This window comes from Nicotiana sylvestris, chromosome 8 (genome assembly GCF_000393655.2).
Source record: "Nicotiana sylvestris chromosome 8, ASM39365v2, whole genome shotgun sequence".
Classification (NCBI taxonomy): domain Eukaryota; kingdom Viridiplantae; phylum Streptophyta; class Magnoliopsida; order Solanales; family Solanaceae; genus Nicotiana; species Nicotiana sylvestris.
The window spans coordinates 206,852,278-206,879,872 of record NC_091064.1 but is presented as its reverse complement, the minus strand read 5'-3'; the positions used below and the strand labels follow the sequence as shown (position 1 = coordinate 206,879,872).

At 38.8% G+C, this 27,595-nt stretch overlaps 2 protein-coding genes and 1 long non-coding RNA gene across 3 annotated transcripts; 1 reads left to right on the top strand and 2 right to left on the bottom strand.

Moving 5' to 3' along the window:
* Positions 1-7,529: 7,529 nt before the first annotated feature.
* On the top strand, positions 7,530-8,979 carry LOC138874526 (uncharacterized). The gene is made up of 3 exons (XR_011401509.1): positions 7,530-7,603; positions 8,048-8,118; positions 8,899-8,979. It is a non-coding gene; the product is annotated as an uncharacterized lncRNA (long non-coding RNA).
* Positions 8,980-15,364: 6,385 nt separating this feature from the next.
* On the bottom strand, positions 15,365-21,265 carry LOC104231537 (FAM10 family protein At4g22670-like). Its single transcript, XM_009784550.2, has 11 exons — positions 20,987-21,265; positions 20,832-20,883; positions 19,952-20,116; positions 19,776-19,863; positions 19,598-19,678; positions 19,442-19,506; positions 18,623-18,763; positions 18,338-18,454; positions 17,981-18,253; positions 17,718-17,775; positions 15,365-15,703 (listed from the first exon to the last, which is right to left on the bottom strand). Exons 1-11 carry the CDS (start codon positions 21,094-21,096, stop codon positions 15,606-15,608), a joined length of 1,248 nt encoding a protein of 415 aa, XP_009782852.1. The 5' UTR covers positions 21,097-21,265; the 3' UTR covers positions 15,365-15,605.
* A 1,201-nt stretch (positions 21,266-22,466) lies between these two features.
* LOC104231536 (non-specific lipid transfer protein GPI-anchored 7-like) lies at positions 22,467-26,399 on the bottom strand. The gene is made up of 3 exons (XM_009784549.2): positions 25,885-26,399; positions 25,471-25,518; positions 22,467-22,826 (listed from the first exon to the last, which is right to left on the bottom strand). Exons 1-3 carry the CDS (start codon positions 26,186-26,188, stop codon positions 22,729-22,731), a joined length of 450 nt encoding a protein of 149 aa, XP_009782851.1. The 5' UTR covers positions 26,189-26,399; the 3' UTR covers positions 22,467-22,728.
* Between the last annotated feature and the right edge of the window lie 1,196 nt (positions 26,400-27,595).

Sequence of the window (27,595 nt, the reverse complement as noted above, 5' to 3'; positions counted from 1 at the left end):
GCGCTTGTCACTTGGCGCGACCAAGACCACGGGGCCGTCCGTGGCGCTAGGCATTGGAAGGCTTGCTAGGACGCCACGGGGCGCGCCCAAGGGGTCATGGGGCACGGCTGGAAAGCCGCCCATGACATTCTCCCCCACCTGAGTTGGCGACGTCCTCGGCGCCTTACTTGCAAGATAATCTTCAATTAGGCTCTTGTAGGCTTTGAGGTTTGTTCCCCTCTCCCAAGTGTTCTCCTCTGCATCACAGCCCTGCCATTTCACCAAGAACTCTTGGTGATCTTTCCTTGAGGCATGAATCACTCTATCATCAAGGATAGCTTCAACACGCCTTTTTCCGGTTGAATTAGGCCCTCGAATACTGGGTATTGTGAGTTGGCTCTTTGAAGGGTCCTCTGTATCTTCCCGAAAAGGTTTTAGGAGGCTGACATGGAAGACAGGATGAATTTTCCACCAAGCTGGGGTATCCACCCGGTATGCAACTTTCCCAAAACTCCTTTCAATGGACAAGGGTCCAATGTATTTTTGCAATAGGCGAGGGTCATGGACCCCCGCAAATAAGTAACGCTTTGGAATTTTGACCATCACTTTGTCTCCTACTTGGTATTCAACAAAGCGACGATTCTGATCAGTATGCCTCTTCATCCGCTTTTGAGCCTTGACAAGATAGCTCCGCACTATCTCCAAATTTTGCTTCCACTCTTTAGAGAAGCTAGCAACTCGAGGAGATTTAGACATATTTGGTGCATTGACTGTGTGTGGGAGTAGCGGTTGCTGTCCGCAATTTCAAAAGCGCTTTTGTTTGTACTAGAGCTCTTTTGTGAATTGAAACACAGTTGGGCAGCATCCAGAAGCTTCACCCAATTCTTCTGCGATCCGGTTACAAAATGGCGGAGATATTCCTCCAACATACCATTGAACTGCTTCGTCTGGCCATCAGATTGCGGATGAAAACTTGAGATGTGACTCAGCTTCGACCCAAGGTACTTAAAGAGTTGGGTCCAAAAGTTACTAGTGAAGCGTGAGTCACGATCACTAACAATGTCTTTGGGCAGGCCCCAATATTTGACGACATGAGAGAAGAAGAGTCGAGTTGTATCTTCTGCTGATATATACTTTGGGGCAGCAATAAAGGTAGCATACTTGGAAACTCGATCTACCACAACCAAGATAGTTGTTAGATCTCCGACCTTGGGCAATCCGATGATGAAATCTAGGGAAACACTTTCCCAAGGTCTCTTTGGGACAGCTAGTGGTTCCAAGAGTCCCGCCTGTGTTAAGCGGTCTGACTTGTCCTTCTGGCATACTAGAAAAGTCTTCACATACTAAGCAACGTCATCGGCCATTTGAGGCCAATAATATGCACGGCGAAGTAACGCCATGGTGCGTTATTCACGGGGATGGCCGGCCCACAGAGTACCATGACATTCCACCAGAAGAGTCCTTCGCAGATCTCCTCCTTTAGGAACATAAAGTCGGTTCCCTTTCACTTTCAGAAAACCATCTTCCATGTAGAACTGGCGAGTCTTGCCCTGTCCTACCAAATCAATCAAATTCTGCACAGTAGGATCTTTGATGAGTAAATCTTGTATCTGGTCCTTGATGGAGGTGGCTACTTTGCTCCCCCTTTGGGTGGCGAGTAGGCACACCGATGCGATCAGCTCTCCGACTGAGCGCATCAGCAACATGATTGGTCTTCCCACATCGGTACTCCAGGTTGAAGTGGAATTCAGCTAGGAGTTCCTGCCACCTAGCCTGTCGCCCATTCAACTTCGGCTGGGTCATGAAATGGCTAATAGATGTGTTGTCTGTCTCGAGCACGAACGGGGTCCCCAGCAGATAGTGCCTCTAGAGGCGCAAGCAGTGGACGACAGCCAATAATTCTTTCTCATGGGCGGCATAGCGCCGCTCAGCATCTTTCAGCTTCCGACTCTCGTACGCTATAGGATGCCCTTCTTGTAGCAGGACTCCACCGAGGGCATAGTCAGATGCATCTGTTTGTACTTTGATTGGCTTGGCCAGATCAGGAAGGGCCAAGACGGGGCTACTAGACATAACCGCTTTCAATGCATTGAAGGCCTCCGCTCGCTTGGGTCCGCATTCCCAAGGCGTGACCTTCTTGAGGAGTTCTGTCAATGGTACTGCAATGAGGGAGTAGTTTTTCACAAATCGCCGATAGAAATTGCATAGACCAAGGAACGCCCTCAAGGCGTGGATATCCTTAGGCGGCGGCCAATCTGTGATTGCCTGAATCTTCTGCTGGTCCATCTTGATTCGCCCTTCCTCGATGACATGTCCGAGGAAGTCAATTTGCTTTTGATCAAAGGAGCACTTAGATAGCTTCACATATAGTTCATGCTCCCGCAATCGAGCTAGGACCTTCCGCAAGTGCATCAGGTGTTCCTCCAATGTTTGGCTATATACCATAATGTAATCCAAGTAGACCACCACGAATTCATCAATGTACTCTCGGAAGATTTGGTTCATCAAAGTGCAAAACATAGCTGGGGCGTTAGTCAAGCCGAATGGCATAACCAGGAAATCGTACGACCCATATCTTGTCACACAGGTCGTCTTGTGCTCATCACCCTCTGCAATCCGAACTTGCCAATAACCTATCTTCAGGTCTATTTTGGTGTACACCGTCGCACCACCCAGTCTATCGAACAAGTCTGCCATTAGCGGAATAGGGTACTTGTTCTTCACAGTAATTTTGTCTAGAGCCCGATAGTCCACACAGAGTCGTAGACTACCATCATGTTACTTTTGGAATAGCACAAGGGACACGTATGGGGATTTGGAGGGAATGATAATCCCTGTGTCTAGCATTTCCGTCAATTGTCTCCGAAGCTCGGTGAGTTCGGGTTGTGACATTCTGTAAGGCGCCCGGGCGGGTGGCTTCGCGCCCGGCACCAGCTCAATCTCATGGTCCACAGTACGCCTAGGCGGTAGTCACTTTGGCATGTCTTGTGGCATGACATCTTCAAACTCTAGTAGTATATCCTTCACGGGCTCAGGAATGGGGCCCGAGGAGTGTTCTACATATTCAATGCAAAGGGTTTCCAGGAACGTGGGTTCATTTCTTTTGACCCCCTTCTTCAACTGCAAGGCTGAGATGTTTTCAACGGCCATCTTCATGGGCATGCATGGGATAATGCAGGGCTTGGTCCCGTTTGCTCCCATTATCAGTAACATGTCAGCATACGGTACAGGCATGGTGTTGGTTTGCCTCAGGAATTCCAATCCAACTATCAACTCGAAGTCATCTATGATCACCACGCGCAGGTTGAATTTTCCTTCGTAAGGGCCAAGTTTCACCGGTACTTCTTTGGCTATTCCACCCACTGGCTGGGGAAGTGAGTTGATAGCCTTGACACAGCCTCTACCTTTCCCTACAACTAGACCAAGGCGCTCCACCTGAGTCGAGGCTAAGTAGTTGTGGGTAGCACCCATGTCTACCATGGCCCGAATGGGCTTGCCATTCACCTTCATCTCAACGAACATTAAGGTCCTCTCGTGCCTAAGAGGAGTCTCATCATCCGACTTCTTTTTCCCTTTCTTGGTGACTGGACATGGGTCCTTCTTCTTAGGAATGCCAGCACTAGTCTCTGCTAATGCCTCAGAAATGGAGCCAACAATTGCATTGAAGGCACCAACTGGTTCAGTCTGATCCGTATCGTCTGAGTCGTCATCAGTCCCATCATCAAAAGTCTGATGGGCGTTCATCTGTGCATGTGGGCACTTATTGTTCCAATGTGGTCCGCCGCAATGATGGCATCCTGAAGGAGGCTTCCTCCCCCGATCATTGTTGCTAGACGCAGCACTATTGCTGCTTGTGGAGGGAGCCTTAGGTTTGGTTGAGCCCCGATCTCCCCCACTTCTGCTAGGGCCACCATTGCTAGACTGACCCCCTTTGAATCCCACTCGGGCAGGCGGCTGAGGCCTATCCTTCCGAGATTCCATTTGATAGTCCCCAAGGCATTCAGCTGCTTGGATCGCCTTAGGCAGGGTATCTACCCGTTGTCTTTGTACAGCCCTTCTAGGAAAGTGAAGAGCTTATCTTTGTCCCCCATGTCACGTATGCTTAGCATGAGCGTGGAGAATTCCCGTACGTAGTCCCGCACGGATTTGGTCTGGTAGAGCTCCCGTAGCTTTCTCCTTGAATTGTATTCAACATTTTCGGGGAAGAATTGTAGGCGTATGGCTGCCTTCAGTTCTGCCCATGTTTTGAGAGCATCTTCACCGGCCTTGATGGCTTCGTATTTCACCCGCCACCAGAGTTTAGCATCACCCTGAAGATACATAGAAGCAGTTGCTACCTTCTTAGCTTCTTCTAGGCCCCCAACATCATCGAAATATTGTTCGACATCAAAGATGAAGTTCTCTACTTCCTTGGCATTCCTAGATCCACTGTATGGCTTTGGCTCAGGAATTTTCAGTTTTTGTGTCGCGGAAGTGGGGTTTGTAGCGCCCCCGATCTAGTTTCCACCGCCTCGCAGTAGGCCCTATAAATCAGCATTGACGACATTGAGCTTGTCTGTCAAGTCGTCAATAGTTTGTTGCATGGCAGTCACCCTGTCTGCCTCTTGTGCTCTGTAATCTAAATCCTCGGCACGCTCCTGTTGGAGTCCCTCGAATTTGCCAAAAATTTTGGCTGCCTCTGTGGCTGCCATTTGCCGGTCTCCCTCGGAGTCACGACTGATGTTTTCTATGTCAACTTCGGCCCGGAGCACCCTGAGGTCCAGGTCGTCCAACCTTTGCCCTAGGCTGGTTCTTAGTTTAAGCACCGTATCCATGATGGGCAGTAATCCATCAACCGTCTGTTCAAGGGCCGCAATACGGTCCCCATGATTCACCATGGTCAGAAATGGTGGTAATGGCAATGCGTTCCCTCGTCCGATGTCGAGTCTAGGCTCTGATACCAACTGTTATGCGGCGCCTTCCTGAGATTTCTTGGAAGGGCGACGTAAGGCTAAACAACTGATGTCAGTGCAGTTGCTGTCCGCCAACTGAGGTCCTCTCCGTACGCTAGACTAGATTGTCAGTGTCGTACGGGAAAACCAATGCCAAGAGAAATTGAGATAACAGGAATGAGGATTGAGAATGAAAGAAAGCTTGATTGCATTAATGAAAGCTATTACATAAAGGCAACGCGGTGTCGAGGGGAGAGACACCAGTACAGAGAATTGTTTGCTTGCTAGAAAGTTTGATTGCTTGATCCCCCTAATAATGCTTAAAAAATAATCCAAAGCTACAAGACTAGACTTGATTAAGCTAGAGAAATATAATGGAAGTACATGGAATAAAACTACTCTATATTTACAATGAAAAAGACTTAGTTTGTTATAAGGCAGAAATAGGTCTGTTGACAGCAGCATAGTCTTTGGCATCCGGGTCTGCGCGCGCGGCGCTGTTGGCATCTGGCTGCGGTTGGGCGCTGGCGAGGAATATTTGTGGGGCGTCAGAGGCACATGCGCGCTTGTCACTTGGCGCAGCCAAGACCACGGGGTCGTCCGTGGCGCTAGGCATTAGAAGGCTTGCTAGGACGCTACGGGGCGCGCCCAAGGGGTCATGGGGCGGTTGAAAAGCCGCCCATGACATTATACACGTCCATTGTATTCTGACGGTCAATGAAGCTTTGATATGGAAAATGATCACGGTAATGGGATCCCGACTTAAAGCGTCGATGATTGACTCTTTCTCACCTAGACGTGTCCAGCCTATAATAGTAGCTTTAGGTCGTACATATTAATTATTCCTACACTCACCACGTTGATCCACATAGATATAGTATTTCTCAAGATGCAATCCATTACTTGATACATAGTTATAAACATCATCAAATGTGGGCCCACAGTTCCGAATGCTAATCCCCACCTGAGAGATTTGTAATGCTAATTGATCACTAATAACCATTGAAACTACAAAGGCAGCATATGCGGGTATATGGCCTTGGTCAGCAACAAGGGTCATGACGCTCGGGCCACACCTACGTGTTGCAGCATCTTGACAAATAGTTTTTCCAAAATCTTTCATTTGGCTGTTGTAGGCGGACCTTCGAGTCACGGATCTACTCCCTTAACCAAGAACTAAATCTCAAACCGAATAAGTTTCAACGTCTCTGTTCTAGGGTGAGCTTTTTATTATAGTACCTTTTTTTTAATTGTATGGCATCTTAGTTTTCTTTGAATGTGAAAACATCATGATTAGTATAATCCCCTTTTTTATTAGGCCTTTTCCAGATAACGAGCAAACTCTCATAGTTTGGAGCGCAACTCTAAAAAGAATTTCTATTTTGCTTAATGACAAGATGCTTTAATTTGATAGAACTTATTTTGCATAATATGACAAAATATTATTAGTGTTATCAATTTACCTTTTACAATAAATGCTAAGATTAACTTGGCAGATTGGAAGCTTCTGAATCATTTGTCTATTTGGCAATACTTATTCAAGAATCATTATGCCAGGACTAGAAATCCACAATAGTAGATCTTCTGGTTGGATATGTAAAAAAATTCCACATGAAGAGTAGAAAAAAACTTATAACGTGTTTAATAATGTTAATGATATGATGTTTTTTGGAGAAAATTGTGTGACTTAGCCCAACATCTTAATTATAACGTGTTTAATCATACTATGTTAAGAGTATTGTTTGGTCAGTTTAGCACAACAACTGGTATTAGAGCTAATAATTATGTGAGACAAGTATGAAAATCGCGGAGTGTTGGTGTAGGGCTCGTCTTAGTGTCTTTGCCCATCTACGATCCAGTATGATACTTTAACTCGCAGCTTCAAAGACGCATATGTTAGACAAAGCTAACCTTTGGACTTTGGTGGCCATAAATACTTGAATGATATGGGTGTCAGAAAGCTAATCTCCAAATTAGACTATGATTATGCGTAAGACCACGTAAAAGTCTTGTAATAACTAGTTAATTAATACTAATGTGAATGCAACAACACGTCTAATTACTTTTTATTTTTGCCCTCTATGTATGAATACTCTTATTTTAAAACTTTTTATGAAATGGATAATCTCTTAATTTATATTTGAAGTCATCCACATTCGCTCATAATTCTCATACTACTGGAACTTTATAGCAAAAAAAGATATAAAATTAGTGAGTGATCCTTAAATAATTATATTTAATTTAAAATAATTGTAATAATCCGAAATATTTTATGTACTTATTAATTGTGAGACTAAAGAATTAATTTTCTTTGAAGTTATTGAGTCAAATACTAACCTAGTGGAAGAAAATTTATTGTAACATATAAGGAAAATAGAATTATTATAATATAAGATAGTGTATTAAATAAGTGGCTAGTGGCTAACCTCACAACTCAACTTATGTTTTCCTTAAATAAAAAGGAGTGGGCCAAGCCCATGCTCTTACTGGCATCACGTTTACTACGCAAGGAATTGTAAAATAGTGTATTTTATAATATAATTCCTTAAGAGAGAACAACCAAAATAAAAAGGATTGCCGGAGAATTTCTAAGACAACAGTGACGGCGCAAGGTTTTATTAGTGAAAGACTGTAAGTTGATTCTAATGGCCTAACCTTTTCTGGAATCTTTCATGGAAAATCCAAGCATACAGGTAATATTATTTAGTCCCCATATTAACGTATATTGCACAGATGAATTAGAGTAATGGAGTTATGATTTATATCTATGGCAATGATGGCGAACACAATGATTATTCAAATAATGGCAACGATGCAAGCTTGGATATCAAACAAGAATTCGTCCATAATGTATGGAACCTAGTTGGACATTAATATTGAAGCTACTGTTCATAGTCTTTACTTTACGTATTCTAAGGATTTTTTTTCTTTTTAATGTTACTCTATGGTTATTAACTATGGAACTGGAGTACTAATTTACGGAAATTAAAATTTAATATTGAGTTACATTGAGATACTGGGATATATTTTCATGGTTGTATAGATTACTAAGATTTAACTCTAAACTTGAAAGTTAGGGATATTGAGATTTGACTCCGATGAACATAACTGACATTGTTATTAATATTTTTGCATAGATTGAGGTCATTGGAGGCAGTTTGATTGGTGTTCTAGGCATCATGAGGTTGGGAAACTTGTCGCTCGCGAGGTAAGTGAGACTTTAAGCTTTGATGCTTGCTTTTCTAAAACCTGTTTTGAAAGTGTGTTTTCTCTGCCTGGTCCATGTGTTGGGACAAGTGTGCGCTTGACAAAATCGGTGGTCTTAGACTAGCCGCAAATATATTATTTTATATAAAAAAAATTATAAGTTGTTTGATGAGTTTGATACTGCTGTGTGCCATGATATTTAGTTTAATACGGTTGTGCGCCATGATATTGAATTTGATACGGCTGTGCGCCATGATATTGAGTTGGATACGGTTGTGCGTCATGGCATTGAGTTTGATAGTTTGATACGGCTGCGAGCCATGTTGTTGAGTTTGAGACGGTTGTGCGCCATGATGTTGAGTTCGATAGTTTGATACGGTTGTGAGGCATGGGGTTGAGTTGATACGGCTGTGAGCCATGATATATTTGGGGCATTGTGTATGCTTCAGTGAGCATTGTGTATGCTCTGTTACATATTTTGAGGTATTGTGGTGTCATTGTGGACTTATAGAGGTATTGGTTAATTTCTTTCACTGTAGTTATAACAAGCTCTTAGTGTGTCGTGGGTTGAGATATGTGTGTTCTTGTTAGTTAATTGTTATTAACTCTGTTGATACCTATATATTATGTTATTATATAATTATTGTATTTAGTATATTGTTTTTGTTGTGTTGTATTTGTATTTTCCAACACTTGTCTCAGAGGTATTAAAAGTACGGGTCGAAGATTTTACTGGGTTATATTTACGTATAATTCACTCCTTACCTGCATGTCCATGCAGATACTATTGGTAAAGACAAAGCTAGTAGCTGACGAGTTCTCTAGAGTTGACTCAGATATTGAGGTGAGCCATCGTATTGTTCGTGGAGGCTACCAAAAGAGTCTTTATCATTTATTCATATGATGTCATTTGTAATCCTCTTAGATGCTCTATGGTCTAGTATAGGATTTTCGCTAGAGTGTTCTTTTCAGTTTTTAGTTGTTATTATTCATAAATATTTACGGAACAATTTGGGGTATTAATCATTTGCATTTAATTATCAAATTGTTGGAACTTACATTTATTTCGGTTGAGTTTGAATAAATGTAGAATATATGGTATAAGTTAGTTCTCCTGGCGGGTAGTGTTAGTTGGGTGTCAGTCACGTCTAGAGGATATTTTGGGATGTGACAATAACGGTGTTTTAAAATTATAGTAATTACAGATGATGACATACACATAAGTTCAATGTTTGACAAAAAATAGCGTACGCATGTATTAATATTAGGCCAAAGAAGTGGCATAATTAAAATCGAAAGAGTCGGAACCTGGAAAAGAGAAAAAGTAAATACAAAGAAATAAGAAAGAAAACATTTGAAAATAGCTTGTCAACAAGACAAATTGGAAAAGAGTTTTAGCTTTATGATACTCCTATTATGCATGTGTGCACTGTCTTGAAGCATCAATTGTTTTTATACAGTTGCAAATAGAAAAAGAAAAATGTGTAATAATAAATTTAAAAATGTCGTCTTCTGATAGGTTGCTCATCCGGAAATAAGAATGTCCATCATCACGTTTACCAATATTAGGCATTTTTTTCTCTTTGGTATAGTATCTTTCTCATGCTGCTTAACTTTTCTATGCAAAGTCTTTTCAATGAATGTTTTTTTGCTCTTCACAATAACTTTTTTCTATACTACAAACATTTTTTCTCTTCGATACTAGTACCTTCCTCTTGTTGTTTCGCTTTTTTACGCAAAGCTAGAAATTTCACTGAAAGAGTTTAAGTAGGACTGCAGGAGTATCAGAGCAAAAAGGTAGTAACACTTGCTTGTAATAGTGAAAATAGAGCGCCTGTGGTATCATATCTTTCGAGTTTCGAATATGTCTTGCTTTGGTCAACTTTTGTTAGAGAACTTTTGATTTTCCATCCAATCTCGCATTCTCCAAAGTGTCAAACACCATTTCTGTCACGGTCAATTTCTCCTATATGTCCTGATGGTGCCCAACATTACCACTAGGCAAAGCCAACAGTGAATGAACTCTGTGATCATTTCTTTTAAAAATTTAAAATAGTTGATTTTTAGTTTGTGCATACATGGGAAGTAAGAATTTAATAAAAAAATGAGAGATAAATTTTTTGAAAATAAGTGAGATAAGTAAAATAACCCAAAACCATCAAGTGTCTACTAGCATAAATCTTCAAGACCTGGTGTCACTAAGTATGAGCTACTAGAAAAAGTACAAAGAATACTACACTACTGTTTGAAATAAAATAGATAGAAAATAAAGCAAAAGAAAGACTTCGGCAGCTGCAGAACAGGCTCGAAAGGCAGCTCACCGCAGAGTCTAGTAGAAATTAAGGATGCTCGCATGACTGATATCCAGATACACCTGCCTCATATCCTACACATTGAGTGTAGAAGTGTAGCGTGAGTACATAAACAACATGTACCCAGTAAGTATCCAGTCTAACCTCGAAGAAGTAGTGATGAGGGGTTGACTCTGACACTTACTATGGGCTAACAATAAAATAATAGAATTATAACTAAGCATGGGGTATATAAATACAACTGAAGACGCAATAACAAGAATACACAAATAATTCTTTCACTAATTGTAAGTCCCAATTAACTTCCATCATTTAACAAATTAATCTTTCAAGCCAATCAAACAATATCAATTATAGTTGGGCTTCAAGAATTATTACGCACAACTACGCTGAGGTCGTAGGGCCGGATCCTACAGATGAATATATAAACAGTGCACTGCCGAGGGTCAAACGCCACGAACCATAGATGCATCTATTCTATTACCGAGGCGTTCGGCCCGCTCCACAACAAGAGAAAATAATTTATAAATAACCAATTCAAGGATTATTAAGAGGCTAATATTCAAGTAAACATCAATTCTCATTAACGGTCAAGTAACCCGTCCACAATATTATAAAAGAGAATTACCTCGTCTCAAAGTTTACTTTCGGGTCCACAATTGTGCTTTAAACCCTCAATTTGGTGCCAAACGACTCGAAACTAGTCAAATGTTATATAAAATAGTCAATACATATTCAAAAGTTCATATCATAATTATTAAAGTGATTACCCAACCCCAATTGAAGAATTCCTAAATTTTACCTCCGGGCCCACGTGCCCGGATTCCTGATCGAAGAAAATTGTTACCCATAACTTCATGAACTCAAATATATGATTTTCACTAAATTCCCTATCCTTTTTCGTGGTTAAATCTCATTTTTACCAAAACCCTAGGTTTTTCATTTAAACCCATGAATTCTATCAATTTACATGTTATAATCTACCCCTAAACTATGCATTTAACTCACATTAGATAGAAATTACTTACCTCAATTAGCTAACAAAAACCCCTTTCTAACCAGCTCTAAAATCGCCTCAAGAAGTGTAAGAAATGAGCCAAAAATGCCTAAGTCTTGTATTAAATGAGGGTCTGCCTCCAGCGATTTCAGCTTCTGCGAACCTAGGGCCGCATCTGCGACGCCTCACCTGTAAAAAATCCATCGTAGGTGCAGTCCTAGCCCCGGCTGGCTGGCTCCGCTTTTGCGGAGGGTGGGGCGCATCTGCGGTTCCTGGTCTGCCCTTCCTGGGCCATTTCTGCGAGCTCGCACCTGCAGCTGGACCTACGTAGGTGCGATTGCACCAGAAGCTGAAAGCTTCAGCTGATGCTCCCAAGTCCAAACTTGGTCTGAGCCTCGTCCGATTAACATCTGAGGCTCCCGGGGCCCCGCCCGAATATGCCAACAAGTTTAAAATCATAAAACAGATTCACTCAAACTCTCAGAACGCACAAAACAAATTAAAACTAAGAATCACACCCCCAACCAAATGAATCAAAAATATGAACTTCAAGTTCTAACTCACTCCCAATGCACTGAAATATACTTAAACTACTTGGAATGATGCCAAACTTTGCGTGCAAGTCATACCATACGGAACTATTTCCAGACTCGGAATCCTAATTGGACCTCGATAACACAGTATTTTCTTATATGAGACATGTCTCTTTCCAGACTTTTTCCACCTTTTCTTGAGCCGAGGGTCTATCGGAAATAGACTCTCTACCTTTCTAGGTATGGGTAAGGTCTGCGTACATATTAACCTCCCCAGACCCCACCTGTGAGATTATACTAGGTTTGTTATTGTTGTTGTCTCTTTCCAGACTTTTCAATTTTTCTTTGTCTTCCTCATTGTTTTATTCATCCTCTATGAATTTCATTTTCATCCTCTTCCAATCAATTCTTACTATCTATAAAGTGAACTACTTCGAGATATGGGCCGATTTGAATGTGTCATATGAGTTTTTTCTTGATTTTTTGGGGTTCTATGTTGAACTTAAAGATGCCTTTTAAGACCACTTAGATGCGTTGATTTTATGTTCTTTTGAAATATTTCCTTGTTGATTTGATGTTCTTATGAAATATTAGAAAATAAAAGAAACAGCAAAACTTAAATTTAAGAGTAAAAAACAGAGATATATAAATACCATTTTTGTAACGACCTGACCGGTCGTTTTGAGCTTTAGCACGTTCTTCGGCAGTTTGAGGCTATGAACAACTTTACTTCAGGTATTATGACTTGTACGCACTGTCGGAATTGAATTTCGGAAAGTTCGGAGTTGATTTGGAAAGAGAATTCTCATTTCGGAAGCTTTAAGTTGAAAGAATGGACTAAGATTGGATTTTTGAGTAAACAACCTCAGAATCGGGATTTGAAGGTTCCAGCAGGTTTGTATGATGATTTCAGACTCGGGCGTATGTCCGGACTGGGTTTTGAAAGATCCGGGAATGTTTCGGCGCCTAATGTGGAAGTTAGCATTTTGGAAGAATCTCATAAGTTAGGGTTGAAGTGCATTTCAGTGTTATCAATGTCCATTTGGATTCCGAGTCTGGGAATAGCTCCGTATGGTGATTCTGGTATTGGGAGCGCGATCGGAAGTGAATTCGGAGGTCCGTAGGTCGTTTTGAAGTCATTTGGCTAAAGATAGAAATTTGAATGTTTTTGAGAAGTTTGACCGAGAGTTTGAATTTTTGATATCGGGGTCGGATTTCAATTCCGAAAGTTGGAGCAGGTCCGTAATGTCGAATATGACTTGTATTGCTTGACTGAGAATTTTAAATGTTGATAATTGCCTTTCCTGACCAAAGATAAATTGATAAAGATAATGAAAAGTAAATCTTTGGAAATCCTTATTATTTGAAAAGTTGTTTACCTGTTTTCCGGCTTTATGGTTTTAATTTTGCTTATGAAATCCATGAATTTCTCATACTTTTACTATATTATCATTGGACCGCTAGTAAGTGTCGAAGTCGACCTCTCGTCTCTACTTCTTCGAAATTAGACGGGATACTCATTGGGTACACGTTGTTTTCGTACTCATACTACACTTGCTGTGCATTTTTGTTGCACGGGCACATGCATATCTAGTAGTCTAGTGGGTGTAGCGGCATGGTTGATATGAAGACTTAGGTGAGCTGCACTTCTCGAGACGACTCGCAGCCAGCAGAGTCTCTTTCAAATTACTGTATTTACTGTCTGTCCAATATTGTATTCCGGACGGTTGTTGTACTACATTATTTCCTAGAAATTGCTCATGTACTTGTGACACCGGGTTCTGGGATGATCACGGAATTTTTCAGTATTTAAATTTTGTAAAGACATCCTCATTTATCCAGCGGAGTTTATTATTTATTTGTTTAAAGGAAATGATTTTAAAATAATTAAAATGAGAAATTGCTAGTAAATTGTGGTTGGCTTGCCTGACATTGGTGTCCGGCGCCATCACGATCCTTAGTGGATTTTGGGTCGTGACAATTTTATCGAGAGACAGATGCGGAAAGAAAAAGTCCGTTTTGCCAACATAAGTTCGAGGGAAAATATTTATTTTTTTTCCTTTTATCAAATATATATAATGGTTCCGTAGAGAAAATCTCATTCATATAGCCGAGCAGTAAATCCTGCAGTGAAGCTTCGAATGTGTAAAAGCTGAATCCTCCTTTAGCATGGTAAATATCACCTCAGCCCTTAGCTTCTTCTCAATATTACTAGTGAGTTTGATACTTCTTCTCATCTTCCTAATATATTTTGTATGTTTTAGGTGCTCCTGATCTTCCTAAGGTCCTCCGTTCATATGTTTCTGATTTGGTTGCTCTCGAAAATGATCAGACCAAGCTACATCTGGCTATTAGGGATTCGCAGAAATGCACAGATGAGATTTTAACTTATTCAGAAGCCAAACTGGTGTCACATTCATGTTCTCTAGAGGAGGGATATATTTCCAGAACCCACCAATTGGGAATACAACAGCTAATGGGTCCTCACCCTTATTTCACCTATGCTTGTTTTTTTTGATAATCCACAAAACCTCGAGAGACAGTGCACTAGCTAGTAGCGCACGGTTTGAAACACGGCGGATAATCCACCCGTCCCTCTGCTCATTTCCACTTAAATTACTAGGCTTGTCTTTTTCACCAATTTTATTATCCATTGCCAACAACCATCACCACCACCTAGGCCACCCCCAACCTCAAAATCAAAAGGGGGACGCTCTGAACGATCCGTATTCGTTCTTCAGACAAAGTCATCAATAACACAGCCACTAGCTAGCTTCCATTGTTAAAACTCAAAAACAAATAGAACTCCCACATTGCCCATTAAAAGTATTCCATAGGCCCCCACAACACTGTATATCCACCACCCTCCCCCCCCCCCCCCCAAACACAAAAAAGAATAACTAAATATGAAAACTTTGCAAGAGACAATAATACATATAAATATTAATGCATGCATTACAATTTCTTGAGTTAAAATGGGGACCACAAGCAATGCATATAATTACAAACATAAAGTAGACGACACTGCTCTGAACAAACCCCACTAAAACCCTACATTCACACTGCTGTAGATGTATACTATCCAAATACAAACTAAATCATGCACAAGTTCTCTCATTTGATGCTCATTTGATAACCAAGTCTTTCTCGGTACACACCAGAGACCATACCGGACCAACGATGGAAGAAAATTCTCATGCATGCTTTTCCACGAGACCACATACTAAAGCGTTCATCAAGTATCACTCCAGTACCTAGCTATTCTCCATCACTACTTGATCAAGAAGTTCCATTCCGACAGCTGACCGTTACATCAGCAACTACTGTACTAGCAACAATTAGAAAACTAAAGATCCATATTGAAAACATCTGAGATATTGTATAGCAAAATACCACACACCAGCATGAAAAATTGAAGTTGAACATTAGCAACAAGTCAAGTGACTAAAGTTAGCAATTATGTGCCTATAAAAGCATATCAATTTCTTTCTATCAATAATGCACAAGATCTATTGTGAACCTGAACTTGCAGTAAACACAATCTAGAGGCATGACCCTCTGCGTACTCGATGAAACAAAGTTTACAACAAAATCACACCTCCGTACCAAAATCTAGAAACTCTCACTGACAGAAGCCCAAAAACTCTCAGTTACTTCCAGCAAATTTGCTCATCATTTTCGCAATAATTGGAGCAACTTTAGGATTTGCCTGATGCTTGGCCAAATTAGCAGGGTTCTTCATCACTGCAAAATAACAACCACATCAGTAAGAGGAAACAATGATCTTGAAATACCCAGTATGTATGACATTGAAGTCTAGATGGATGCAATTGTCAACAGATGTAGCAAATTGCTACAGCCAATTGATCAGCAACAAGATTCACAGACTCCACTACTTGCTGGGAACATTACAAAATAAAATATACTAGCTCAACCGTTAATGTCTTTCTGCGGACTTGAAAATTACAAACTGATTAAAAAGCTCCTTACCTGTCTCTCCTATTTCAAAACCTTAATAAGCACAAAAACAAGCAAAGAGGTGGGGAAAATATGTTTAAGACACTGTCGGATATGCAATAAAACTCTCCGCAGAGAAATTTAATTTACTCCTTATCCATAACCTTATCCATATTCTTTTTCTTGTGAGATGATTTAGAAACTAGTTTCTAACTCAGGTGCTACCAAGTGGCGTAGACACATTGAGGTAACAGCCAATGAAGAATCAATTTACTGGAAGCCTTTAAATTTTTTAACTAGAGCAAAATGGCAATGATATACATAAACTTCCACTGATCAGACAGGTAGTCATAAGTTGATGATAGCATCAATTTTCCCTTAACTATAATCCAAAACAGATGATATTCAACCACAGAAACTTACAAGTGTATAAAGCATATGTTCTTAGATGACCTGAGACCAGTGTTAGGCGAAAAGCGCAAAAAAGCTCTAATGTCCATTGGGGCTTTAAGCGCAAAGCGCAAATAAATCGTAGGCTTTTAATGAAAAAAGGCGCAACGGGAGAAAAAGTAAAAATATGCATGTAATCCAAGACTAATCATTATAAGCATGAATAACAAGTTATGGAAAAAGAAATTGAAAAACAAATTCACAATAAAGTGAAATATCAATTATTTAAGGTGGCCTTTTCAGGATTACACTCATTGACAAGGAAACGTATGATGCCTTAGAGCTTTGATGCGACACTAAAGCGCCAGCAAAGCGAGGCAAAGCGCTCAACGTGTTTTGAGCCTCACTTTAGGGCTTAAGCGCGCCTTTGACAACACTGCCTGAGACTTAGTGGTAAGTGGAAACTAGTACCAAGCAACACAAAGAATCAGCATGATAAGCCAATGATACAACCATGAACTTATGTCTGCTACATGACAACCCATTCACCCACAGTAAATACCTGGAAATTTGACTGCTTTGATCCGATAATTTAGCAATTAGAAAGCCAAAAAGAAGAGTAAGAATAGGACCTAAACTACAATCTGATACACACAACGCGATCCCCATATACAACTCCTTGATACTAACTGGGACCAAAACTACAATCTGAGACACACAACCCGATCCCCATATACAACTCCTTGATACTAACTGGAACTCTAACTGTCTCTACATTTTTGTTCCTGATCGGTAAGCAAAACTTCCAGTATCTAGCAATAAAGATGAAAAAGCGATTCTGAAGTGGAAAACGTGGATTAGACATATCATACCATGTCATATAGTTTATACAAATGAGAAGTAACTTCACAAACTGCTATAAAATTCTCTTTTTGAAAGGTCGACTTGTTATTTCATAAAATCCAAGACAAAGGCATTTGGCTGGCAGGGTTAAGCAGTATCGGTAGTAGATAATTGTTAAAAGGGCAGCCCGGTGCAATAAGCTCCCACTATGCGCGGGGTCCGGAGAAGGGCCGAACCACAAAGGTCTATTGCACGCAGCCTTACACTACATTTCTGCAGGAGGCTGTTTCCACGGCTCGAACCCGTAACCTCCCAGTGACATTGCAGCAACTTTACTAGTTACGCCAGTTACATAACTGTTAGTCGACCTAAAATGAAACCAATAGGTCAGAAATCTGCTTGAACCGTACAGTAATTCATAAAGATGTGATAAATTTCATAAAGATCTTCACTGCAATTGTTGGATGACTTGTCTAGAAGAACTGAAATGACTTAGTTATCTAATTAAAACCCTGTAAGAGATAACTGGAATAGCCAGGCTAAAGGCTTAGAGCCGAAAGGGAGGTACCATCTTGCAGGGCAGCCATGACATCTGGATCCTTGAATGCCGCCATTAACTCAGGGTCCTGCTCCAACCAAAAAACATAAAGAATATTTTAAGATCCCTGTTATGGACAAACTGTGACTTGAAAGCTACATATACTATAAAGCAATAAAAGATTTTCTTTCTATTGAAATTAATCTTCACCTAAGTTAATAACTTTCCTTAGACATTAAGGTAAAAACCATAGTTTGCTTCAAAAGTAAACATACAAAAGTAGATCTACTTACATTCAGTATTTTGCTGTAGTCCATGTTACCAGGCATTCCTCCAGGCATGGCCCCAGGAAAGCCTCCCGGCATGGCCCCAGGAGAGCCACCAGGCATGTCCCCAGGAGAGCCCCCGGGCATGCCCCCAGGAAACCCTCCTGGCATGCCAGGAAAACCCCCGGGCATGCCCCCAGGAAACCCTCCTGGCATTCCACCAGGGAAGCCACCAGGCATGCCACCAGCTCTCCTACTTGATGAGGATTCTTCTTGCTTCTTGGCCTTCTCATAAGCAGCCTGAGATTAAACATATAAAAGAATATTAACATGCAGAAACACTGAGCAGCCAAACATAAAACCAATCAAGTAATTGAGGTGTACCTGAGCTTCAGCCTTTCTTCGTTGTCTCTCACGCTCATTCTTTCTATCTCCTCGTTCTTTGCGCAGCCTATCATACTTCCTGCGGTGTTCTTCAATTCTATGTGCATTTGGCTCAACCTGCGACAGAGACACCACATATTCATTTGACAACAATGACTGTAGCAACTTAAGTGAAATGCAGTACAACACCAAATTACAAAAACAAATAAACTAAGGAGAGGGAAAAAAATGTGGCAATGCCACTTGACCATATAGATATTATGAGATTATATTACGGTAACCAACCTTCTTAAGCACAGCACTTATTTCCTCATCATAGTCCAGCTTTGAAGCCAAGTGAAGATCCTTAGTAGCCTCCTCCCATTTTCCCAGCATGGCACGGGCAATGCCACGTGATTTGTAACCTTTAGCAGAATCTGGGTTTATCTGCAAGAACAGTCAAGTTTATGATACATTGAACAACAAATTACAGCTCAGTGCCTCTACTTTAATCAGCATCTACAGAAATCCCAACCTGGTCCAATATATCTTTTTAACTGAAATGCGAATACTTCCGGACAGAAATTACATGCAAGACCCACAAAAAAAAAAAAGAGGGAGGGAGTGGGGGGGATAATTGCCTCAATCAAAAGCGGTCTTTCCCAAGTCATGTCATCTACTTTTCCAGTTGCTACCCATATTTATATACGGTTCTTAAAAGAAGCATTTTAAGTGGGGATGAAACAAAAATAGATGATTTTTATAATTACTATATTACAACATCTAAAACAGGGAAATGGGAATGAACACTTTGGGAAGACTATAATTTACTGAAGCAGATATCAAAGAAAAAGCATTAACTAGGAAGCATGCAAATTTTATGTGTGTTTGCCTCCCAGTCTGCCTCAAGAATGGAAGAGAATTCTAAGGGGATACGCCCAATGAATTCTTCAGGGTACTTTCCGTATAAAAACTTCAAGAATTATTAGCCAGTCAATGCAACTACTTTTTGATAAAGCTCACTCACTGCAATCATTGAGCGGCCTTACTAAAAAATAACTGTATCTTTAGAAATTGACGTATAAAGGACAACCAAATTCAGGCAAGCAAATCTGAAATCAAGACCTCTAACGCTGCATTTGCATCTCGTATGGCAGCATTTGGCTTCTTCATCTTGATATACACACTAGCTGTGTTAGAAAAAGAAAAGAAAAAACTATGAGTGACTGAATAAAAATGACTATTCAATTAGAAAACAACAAAAAACCAAGTAAAGTGTACCTCTAGCAGCATACATAATTGCTGATGTAGGATTGAGGAGAACTGCCTTTGTAAGATGCTCAATTGCCTCTTCTAGCTTACCTGATGAGCACAAAGACCAAAAGTAAGCGACATGATACCCACTGATTTTATGAACACACAGAACGCATGCACACATATAGACATTGAACAGCATCACCTTCAGAAATTGCTTCCATGGCCTGGGCTTTGGACTCTTGAGAAGCATCGCGGGCTTCTTCAGTCACCTCAACAGAAGGGTCTCCCATCTAGAAAATTAACTTTAATAAGTCAAAAATAAACAAGAACCATTAAACCCAAAGTGGACAGAAAATGTTAATCTGTCAGATATCAGACCTTTTGCGGCTCATCATTGTCAGGTTCCACAGAGTCACTCTCATCAAGCTCAATATCAGATTCAATTATCTCAGGCTCCTCGTCTTCTTCAACCGCCCCTTTAGCATGAGCATCGTTCTCATCATCACCCACCTCGTCATCACTCTCATCCACCACATGAGACTTCTGCATAACAAATGATAGTTCAATAGGACAATATAAAATCCAAAGCGAGGTGTTTAAGTTTCCAATTACCTCATATTTAATGAGAAACCATGACCATACTAATATAATAATAAAGGAGAAACCTTATAAAGTGGAAACTTGCAGGTATATAGAGAAACCACAATTAAATCAGTTAATCAATCAACTACACCACAATCCCAACTGGTTGTGTACGGGATCTTCATATATTCCACTCTATTCGAGCCCATTTCACTACAATAAAGGTCATTAACTCGTCTATCAAAGCATATCAGAAGTTCTCTAAACCACACACTTATCCTCGCCTGGACTTAACCAAGTGGAACAACAACTCAGCTTTACTCACGCTAATCGGTATCATTATAGGGATCCTTTGCTTCCATTATAGTATTCTTAATTACTAGAGATTGTACTTTCATGTGATTTTAGGTCTAGATTGTTCGGAAATTAATTGCGGTAGGTCTCTTTGCTCAGTCATTTAGTATCCACACATAGATTACTAAGAGCCAGAGATCTTAGGTAAACTTGGAAGTTTACTCTTTGCCTATTTGAGAATGTACAAGTTAGAATATTAAATTTTTACAAAATTACTAACAGTTTCTCTTAAATACTTCAACAGGAAAATAGCCTACGCCTACATTATCTCAAGTTCAGCAACGAAAAGAATTTAAAAGACTCAATAAGGTTTAAATAATACCGCTTTGTAATCTCCAGTATCGTAAGCAGACGGAGGAAGTTTACCACCGAGACTGAAAAAAAAAAACAGATGAGCTAAGTGGTGATCCATTCATATGTTCATAATAAATTAATCTTTGAAAAGTTACTATTTACAAATGGAATTAAGTAGCGTACCTTTCAATGTAGTCACGGAAGAAGGAAAGAGAAGGATTAGAGAGAATAGAAGGATTGGATTTGCACTGTTCGACGAATTGCTTCAGTTCATTCAACTTCGCCGGCTCCATTGCTCTTTTCTATTACCTTCGAGTCGGATTCACAGACCCTAATTTTGCCAATAAATTGTTTCCACTATCGCTTGCAGAGTGGTACTGTGTTACGGTTACAGAGCTGACTGCATTGTGACGCGAGGAATTGCAAGGGACTTGAGCTGACTCGGTCCTTCTGGTAGCTTCTATTATTGGATAAACCCTTGCTTTTATTTTTGGGCAAAATATAAAATTAGTCCGTCCATATTAAATATATTTATTAATTTAAAAACATATAAAATTTATATATTATATGTATATAAAATACATATATATAAAAAATATATATTTTATTGATTATTATTTTTTGGAGTGACTAGAAGTAAACAGTTCTCTTCATTTTATTTTATTTTTTGTTTTTATTCTCCTTCCTTTTTTTTAATAAAATCATAATTAAGGAAATAAAGACACGTTTTGAATATTTATCTTGTTTTTATTTTGCCTTTATATGTCTTTTTGGTACTGTCCCTTCTTGTCTATATTTTTATTAATGTAGTGTTTATGCTTTCCTAAGCTGACGGTCCATTGAAAACAACATTTCTATCCTCACAAGGTAGCCCTATCCTCACAAAGTAGTAGTAAGATCTGCGTACACTACCCTCCCAGACTCTACGGTGTGGGATAATATGGGTATATTGTTGTTGTTGTTGGTTAGGTCATTAAAATATAATCACTTGCTTCATGTATAAACTGCTGAATGTTTTAGGAGATTCGTCTTTTAAGTAAACTTTATTTGAGTGTCTTTTCTGAACTTTTATTTTTGTTAATCAAAAAATATATTTCTGAATTCAAATCCGTTTATTACTATTTTCAATAGATACAAGAAAATATAATTGATCAAACTGTAAATAGTGAACTTATGTTTTAAGAATACTTCTATTATCTTTTTCTTTAAATACTGAAAAGTTTTGATTAGCTGAACCATGAGGTGCTTAGGATGGCATTAAGTACGAGTATGGAGGGGCATTGCACATTAGACTTTGCCTTGATTAGTTTAGTTGATAGCGAAAACCACAGTGGAACATATGCAACTGAGCTAAAGGTTACACAATATTTATTTTTTATAACCGTGGTGTCCGGACCAGCTTGCGCATACCTCAACTAATTTCACGGAATACTTATCACATCCCGCCAACAATAGGTAAAAGGTTATACGATATACAAATAGATTAGGGGCAGAGAGAAGGCAAGCCCACGAAAACAAAGAATAATTAACTCTTGAAGTTGTCAACAAGACACAAAATTACTTAATGCCAGTGTTGCGTGCCTTAAATTACGTTGCCAGTGCAAGCTAAATTCTTTCCTGTACCAAGATAATAAAGGGCAATAAAAACAGAGGCTCTTGCTCATATTTAACCTGCCAATTTCGCATAACAAACCCCACGAATACAACATCAAGAACATGTGAACACAAAGTATGCAAATCTTAAAACAATCAAAGAGCTCCTGCGACTCATACATCAATTTAGTTCATCTCAGCAGATAACAGAATGCAAAACTCAGAGTACAAGAGATAAAGGCTTGGAGAGCAATCCGCCAATCCTCCGAATAATAATTGAGTAGAGAAATTCATCAAAATGACCCTAATACTAGAAGAACATGATCATTGATCTAAGCAAGCACGATAGAAGCGCAGAGCATGAGTACGCTTGACATTCCGGTCCCTGCAATCCTGCTCACTCCATTTTTATCTTTTGCAGCTGGTGTGACTGTAAAACAGTCAAGACAGCAATATTGTTACCAAGAAAGCACACAAATTAACCATGTACATCTGTTTTTTGCACATAAGTAAATTAAAACATGTACAACAAGTAAGCCACCTCCAATTAACTTTATTTTGAATCAATTCCAAATGAGGAAGAGATGGATGCATATGATTTAGAAATAGACGCTCTGGTGCTCATTTGGCTAGCCCTCACCTCCAGTTCAGTGACTACAAATGCCTAAACAAGGTACTTGCACACTTAACTTGTAAACTAATTGTGATCATAAGTCGAGTAGCATCAATGGCGAAACCAGAAATTTTCTCAAGGGTGTTCAAACTGGAAATAAGTAAAAAAAATCCGACAACGGGTGTTCAATATATGTTATGTAACTCTAAAACCTATTTTTTTTTTACCTATATACGCAGTGTAATTTTCCGATAAAGGGTGGTCAATTAAACACCCTAGCCAAAGTATGGTTTCGCCCCTGAGTAGCATAACAGATGTGCCACTTTTCATATGGACTGCCTCAAAATTCTCAGAGTACCTAGTATATTACTTCAAAACGGAGTAAAACCAAAATAACTAAGCAGCAGTTTTAATAATATCTAAAAGACTGTCATCCCCTATCCCCCTTCTTCTTCTTTTTTGCCAGCCTTAGAGAAACCTCCAAATTGGCATGACTTAAGAGGTGGAGAAATTGAAGATGGAAAAAGGCTACTCTGGAAAGACAAAGCCACCAAGGGGGTGTGGGTAAAAAAAGGACTTTAAGAACTTAATCCCTAACTATCACAGAAGACACGACTATTAAGACAAATCCGAAGAGAATCAACATCCATGAGAAGCGAATACTTATGGGATAAGCATAAAATGATCAGAAAAAAATTATCGGACAAGCAAGAACAAGTTTCTTAGATTGAGAAGCATAACTCTCTTAGTAACAAAGTGATTCAGGAAATTTTCATTTCCACCATGAATGACTTTCTTTCCCGTTCAATTCATTTTAGTCGTTAAGATACAGCTTGATTCACACAAATCAAGCTTTTCAAAGTAGGACAAAAGTTTTGGCTGAAGATCTATGTAAGATTGAACACCACTGAGAAGTGAGAAGTAGGATGGCCCTTCAGCAAGTCCTCATCACCAACAGTTTAATGATTGTGCTTGGAGAAGAAACATAAAATTATTTCGCAACCCTAGGGAAACTTGAACAAAACAGGAAGAACAGGATATTTGAAAGAAAAGGCAAGAAATACTTATATGAATTTAATTTTACACCTAATAATATTCAATGCTATTTTTCTTTTCATTTTCTTCTCAAAGCCTCTAAGGTGCAAACGAAGAGAGACTTCTAAAAAGGTTATGTGTCTGATACCAAAGACCTGGGAAAATTTTATTACAGCACAAAATGAACAAAACATGTTGAGTGCATTTATAAGTCCAACATAGACATTCTTGTTGGACAAAAATTTATATATCACAACCTATTCATGTTGTCCTTTCGCAAGTGGGAACACAATATTATGTTTTGTCTCGTTTCAAAGATCTTATACCATAAGTTCCTTAGTGATCAACTAAGTTAATAGTAGGAAAAGGTTAAGAAATTAAACTATGCCATCAACTTTCAAAATTGGGGCTCTGGATTATTGAAAAAGTACAAGATGTCAAGTCAACCTTTGAATTTGCAAGTTTTTCTATAACTTATATTAACAATAGTAGGCCCTAGGAGTGGAAACCGGGCAGGTCGGGTCGGATATTGTTCGGGTCGAAAACGGGTGGTGGAAAACAGATAAATTATCCGACCCGACCCATATTTAATACGGATAAAAAACGGGTTAACCGGCAGAAAATATGGATAACCATATTATCCATGACTTCTTGCATATGATCACTTTTTGAAGAATTCTTAGGACCCATTTGGCCATAGATTTTGCCAAAATAAACTTGGGTTTTATTTGGGAAACACATGTTTGGCCATAGATTTTGCTTATATTTTGGCAAAATTCCAAATCTCAAAACTAGCTCAATAGTTGGTTTTGGGCCAAAATCTTTACAAACAATAATAATATACATGTTTTTCCAAAATAAATTTGGGAAATATATTTTGAAAACGTATGTCCAAACACATTTTCATCTTCAAACCAAACTTCACCTAAATCAGATTTTTCAAAACAAATTTTGGAATTTATGGCCAAACGCTAGCTTAGTCTCTCTAACTTGAGGAACCCCCAATTTGAGGTTTTACAGATGTAAAAGTTAGACTCATTGGTTACTCATTGGTTATCCATTTTCTAAATGGATAATATGGTTCTTATTCATATTTGACCCGTTTTAAAAAAGTTTATTATCCAACCCATTTTTTAGTGGATAATATGGATGGTTAACTATTTTCTTTTAACCATTTTGCCACCCCTAGTAGGCCCCTAAAAGTCAAAACAAACTTTAAATTTACAACTTTATTACATATACCAGAGTGGAGCACATGAACAATAAATACAAACACCTACGGATCACGATTCAGTACATTTAAAGGAGCAATAACTAATAGTAAAAATTAAATCAAATTGCTGCATACTCCGAGATAGTTAATTAGTTGACAAATATTAATTCGGTGGTAAACAAAGTAGAAAAATTGAGCATTAATCTCAATTACCTGGCGTTGTCCCAGAAGGAGAAGAACCTGAACTTTTTGGAGCAGCAGCTGCAGACAAATACAAAGAATCAAATCAACACTGAACCGAAAATTGGTACACAGTAACAACAACAATAGTTAAGCCCCAATTATTTACTAAAGAAATTTTTACACCATTTCAAAAAAAAAAAATTCTCCTATAAAAGATGAAAAGGGACAAAAAAAGTGAAGAATATCAGATTTGAAGTAGTTTTAGTTCTTGATCGCAGTAAAAACAGAAAATTACCAACTTCAAAAGCAATTAATTGAATCCCAATTCAAATCACAGCTCCTCATTTTCGAAAACAAAAACGAAACAAGATCTGGGTTTTATTTTAAACTAAAAGGCCATTGATTTAGTACTATTAAGTGAAGAAAAATGCATAAAAATCTTACCTTTACAAGCGCTAATATCGCCGGGGATATTACAGGCCTTAGGAAGAGCAAGTGCTTGAGTAACATTAATACCAAGAGAGGGCAACAACGTAGGATTTTCGTACAGGTTGCAGAGACAATCAAGATCTTTGGTCACGGCTTCTCTGAGTGGGTCACAGCAAGAAGCCGGTGGCTTTGTTGAGTTGAGGTAAGGTGCACATGGTACTAATTTAGAAGCACATGACGGTGGTTGGGCCACCGTTAGTGTGGTGGTTGCCGCCATCAGCGCCACCGTGATCAGTAAGGAGAGTTTGGAGGAGAACATGTTTGGTTTGATTTTTACTTCCGACGGAAATGGGTAATTTGTTTTGCTATAGATGACTAGTGGTCTTGTTTGTTGTACTTATAGGTGGGAACTAAATGCTACTACATTTATTGGAGCGGTTAGATCCTTAGATTAGTATACAGAAAAAATACTACAATAACCAGGTACATGCTCTTAATTATAATCACTTTTTTTTAATCAAAGAGCAAACAAGAGAGAGGGGAGGCCGTGTCCTGTCTCGATGAGTATTAAATTTTATAAAATTATATAAATATTAAATTAAAAATTATATTTCTATTATAAATTAAAAATTAAAGAAAAAAGTGTAGTTCCTGACAACGATAATTGTTGATCCTACTAATTCAATCAAGGAAGAAACTCTACATCATAGAAGTCTTGAATCATCTCACTTAATATATCCAACTTAAACTTTAGTCTAATTTTATTACTTCAATTTCAAAATTAGCATGCAAGGATATAGGAGCGGAACAACATTGTACTACCATCAAACTACTCCCCTCCCGATAGCATAGATTATGTATTTCCTTTTCGTATCTCAGTGATGTTTTCTCTTAGAATAGTTTGATGATAATAGTCTAATAATGCAATCTATTGAGAAAAGGAAAAGCTATAGAACTAACAATAAAATATATTGTACATGTAAGAAGTATGTTAATTTAAAAAAATGCCTTGATATATAGAGTCTAAACATCTTAATATACTCAATCATTTCTAAGCATTCTGGTAATTAAGGCATCAATATAAAAGCCACATGTTGAAGAAGTGGTACTCTTGTTACAATGATTTTCCGGTTTAGCAAACGACTCGGGGAACTTGATCGGGCACTCCTTTTGATTGCCGTTTATGTAGTATGGTTGCGTATAGATTGTTTGGTTATGTAATCATTTATGGAGAACACGCAATCATTGTCTTGTGATCGTTTATGGAGAACTTGATCGGCTTATGATTGCGTGTAAGATATTGAGATTCACAATGTTAAATCTCAGTTTATATTTTCGTTGTTAGTATGTTTGTACTTTAATTACATATTTTCAAAGGTTTAATTCTAGTCTTTTATTAATTATAGGTAAATATTAACTCATTAATAGTATTCTACTTGATATTGTTGGAATTGAAAATACGAAGGGTACGACCTCTTTATTAACGAAGGATTGGGGAGATTGGCAGAATAAACGTGGTTAAGATTTTGTGATTTAGTTGCTAATTTTGGGTCGTTGGTGATTTTTCTTTCTTTTTAATAATTTATATATATGGTAAAAGTTTATTTAATTTTAAAATCCTAAATATCGTGACTTCATACTTATTTCAAAATGGGAATAATTTAATAAGAAATATTTTAGTTTTTTTCAAAGTCCTAAATATTAAGAAATAATCAAATAACTATTT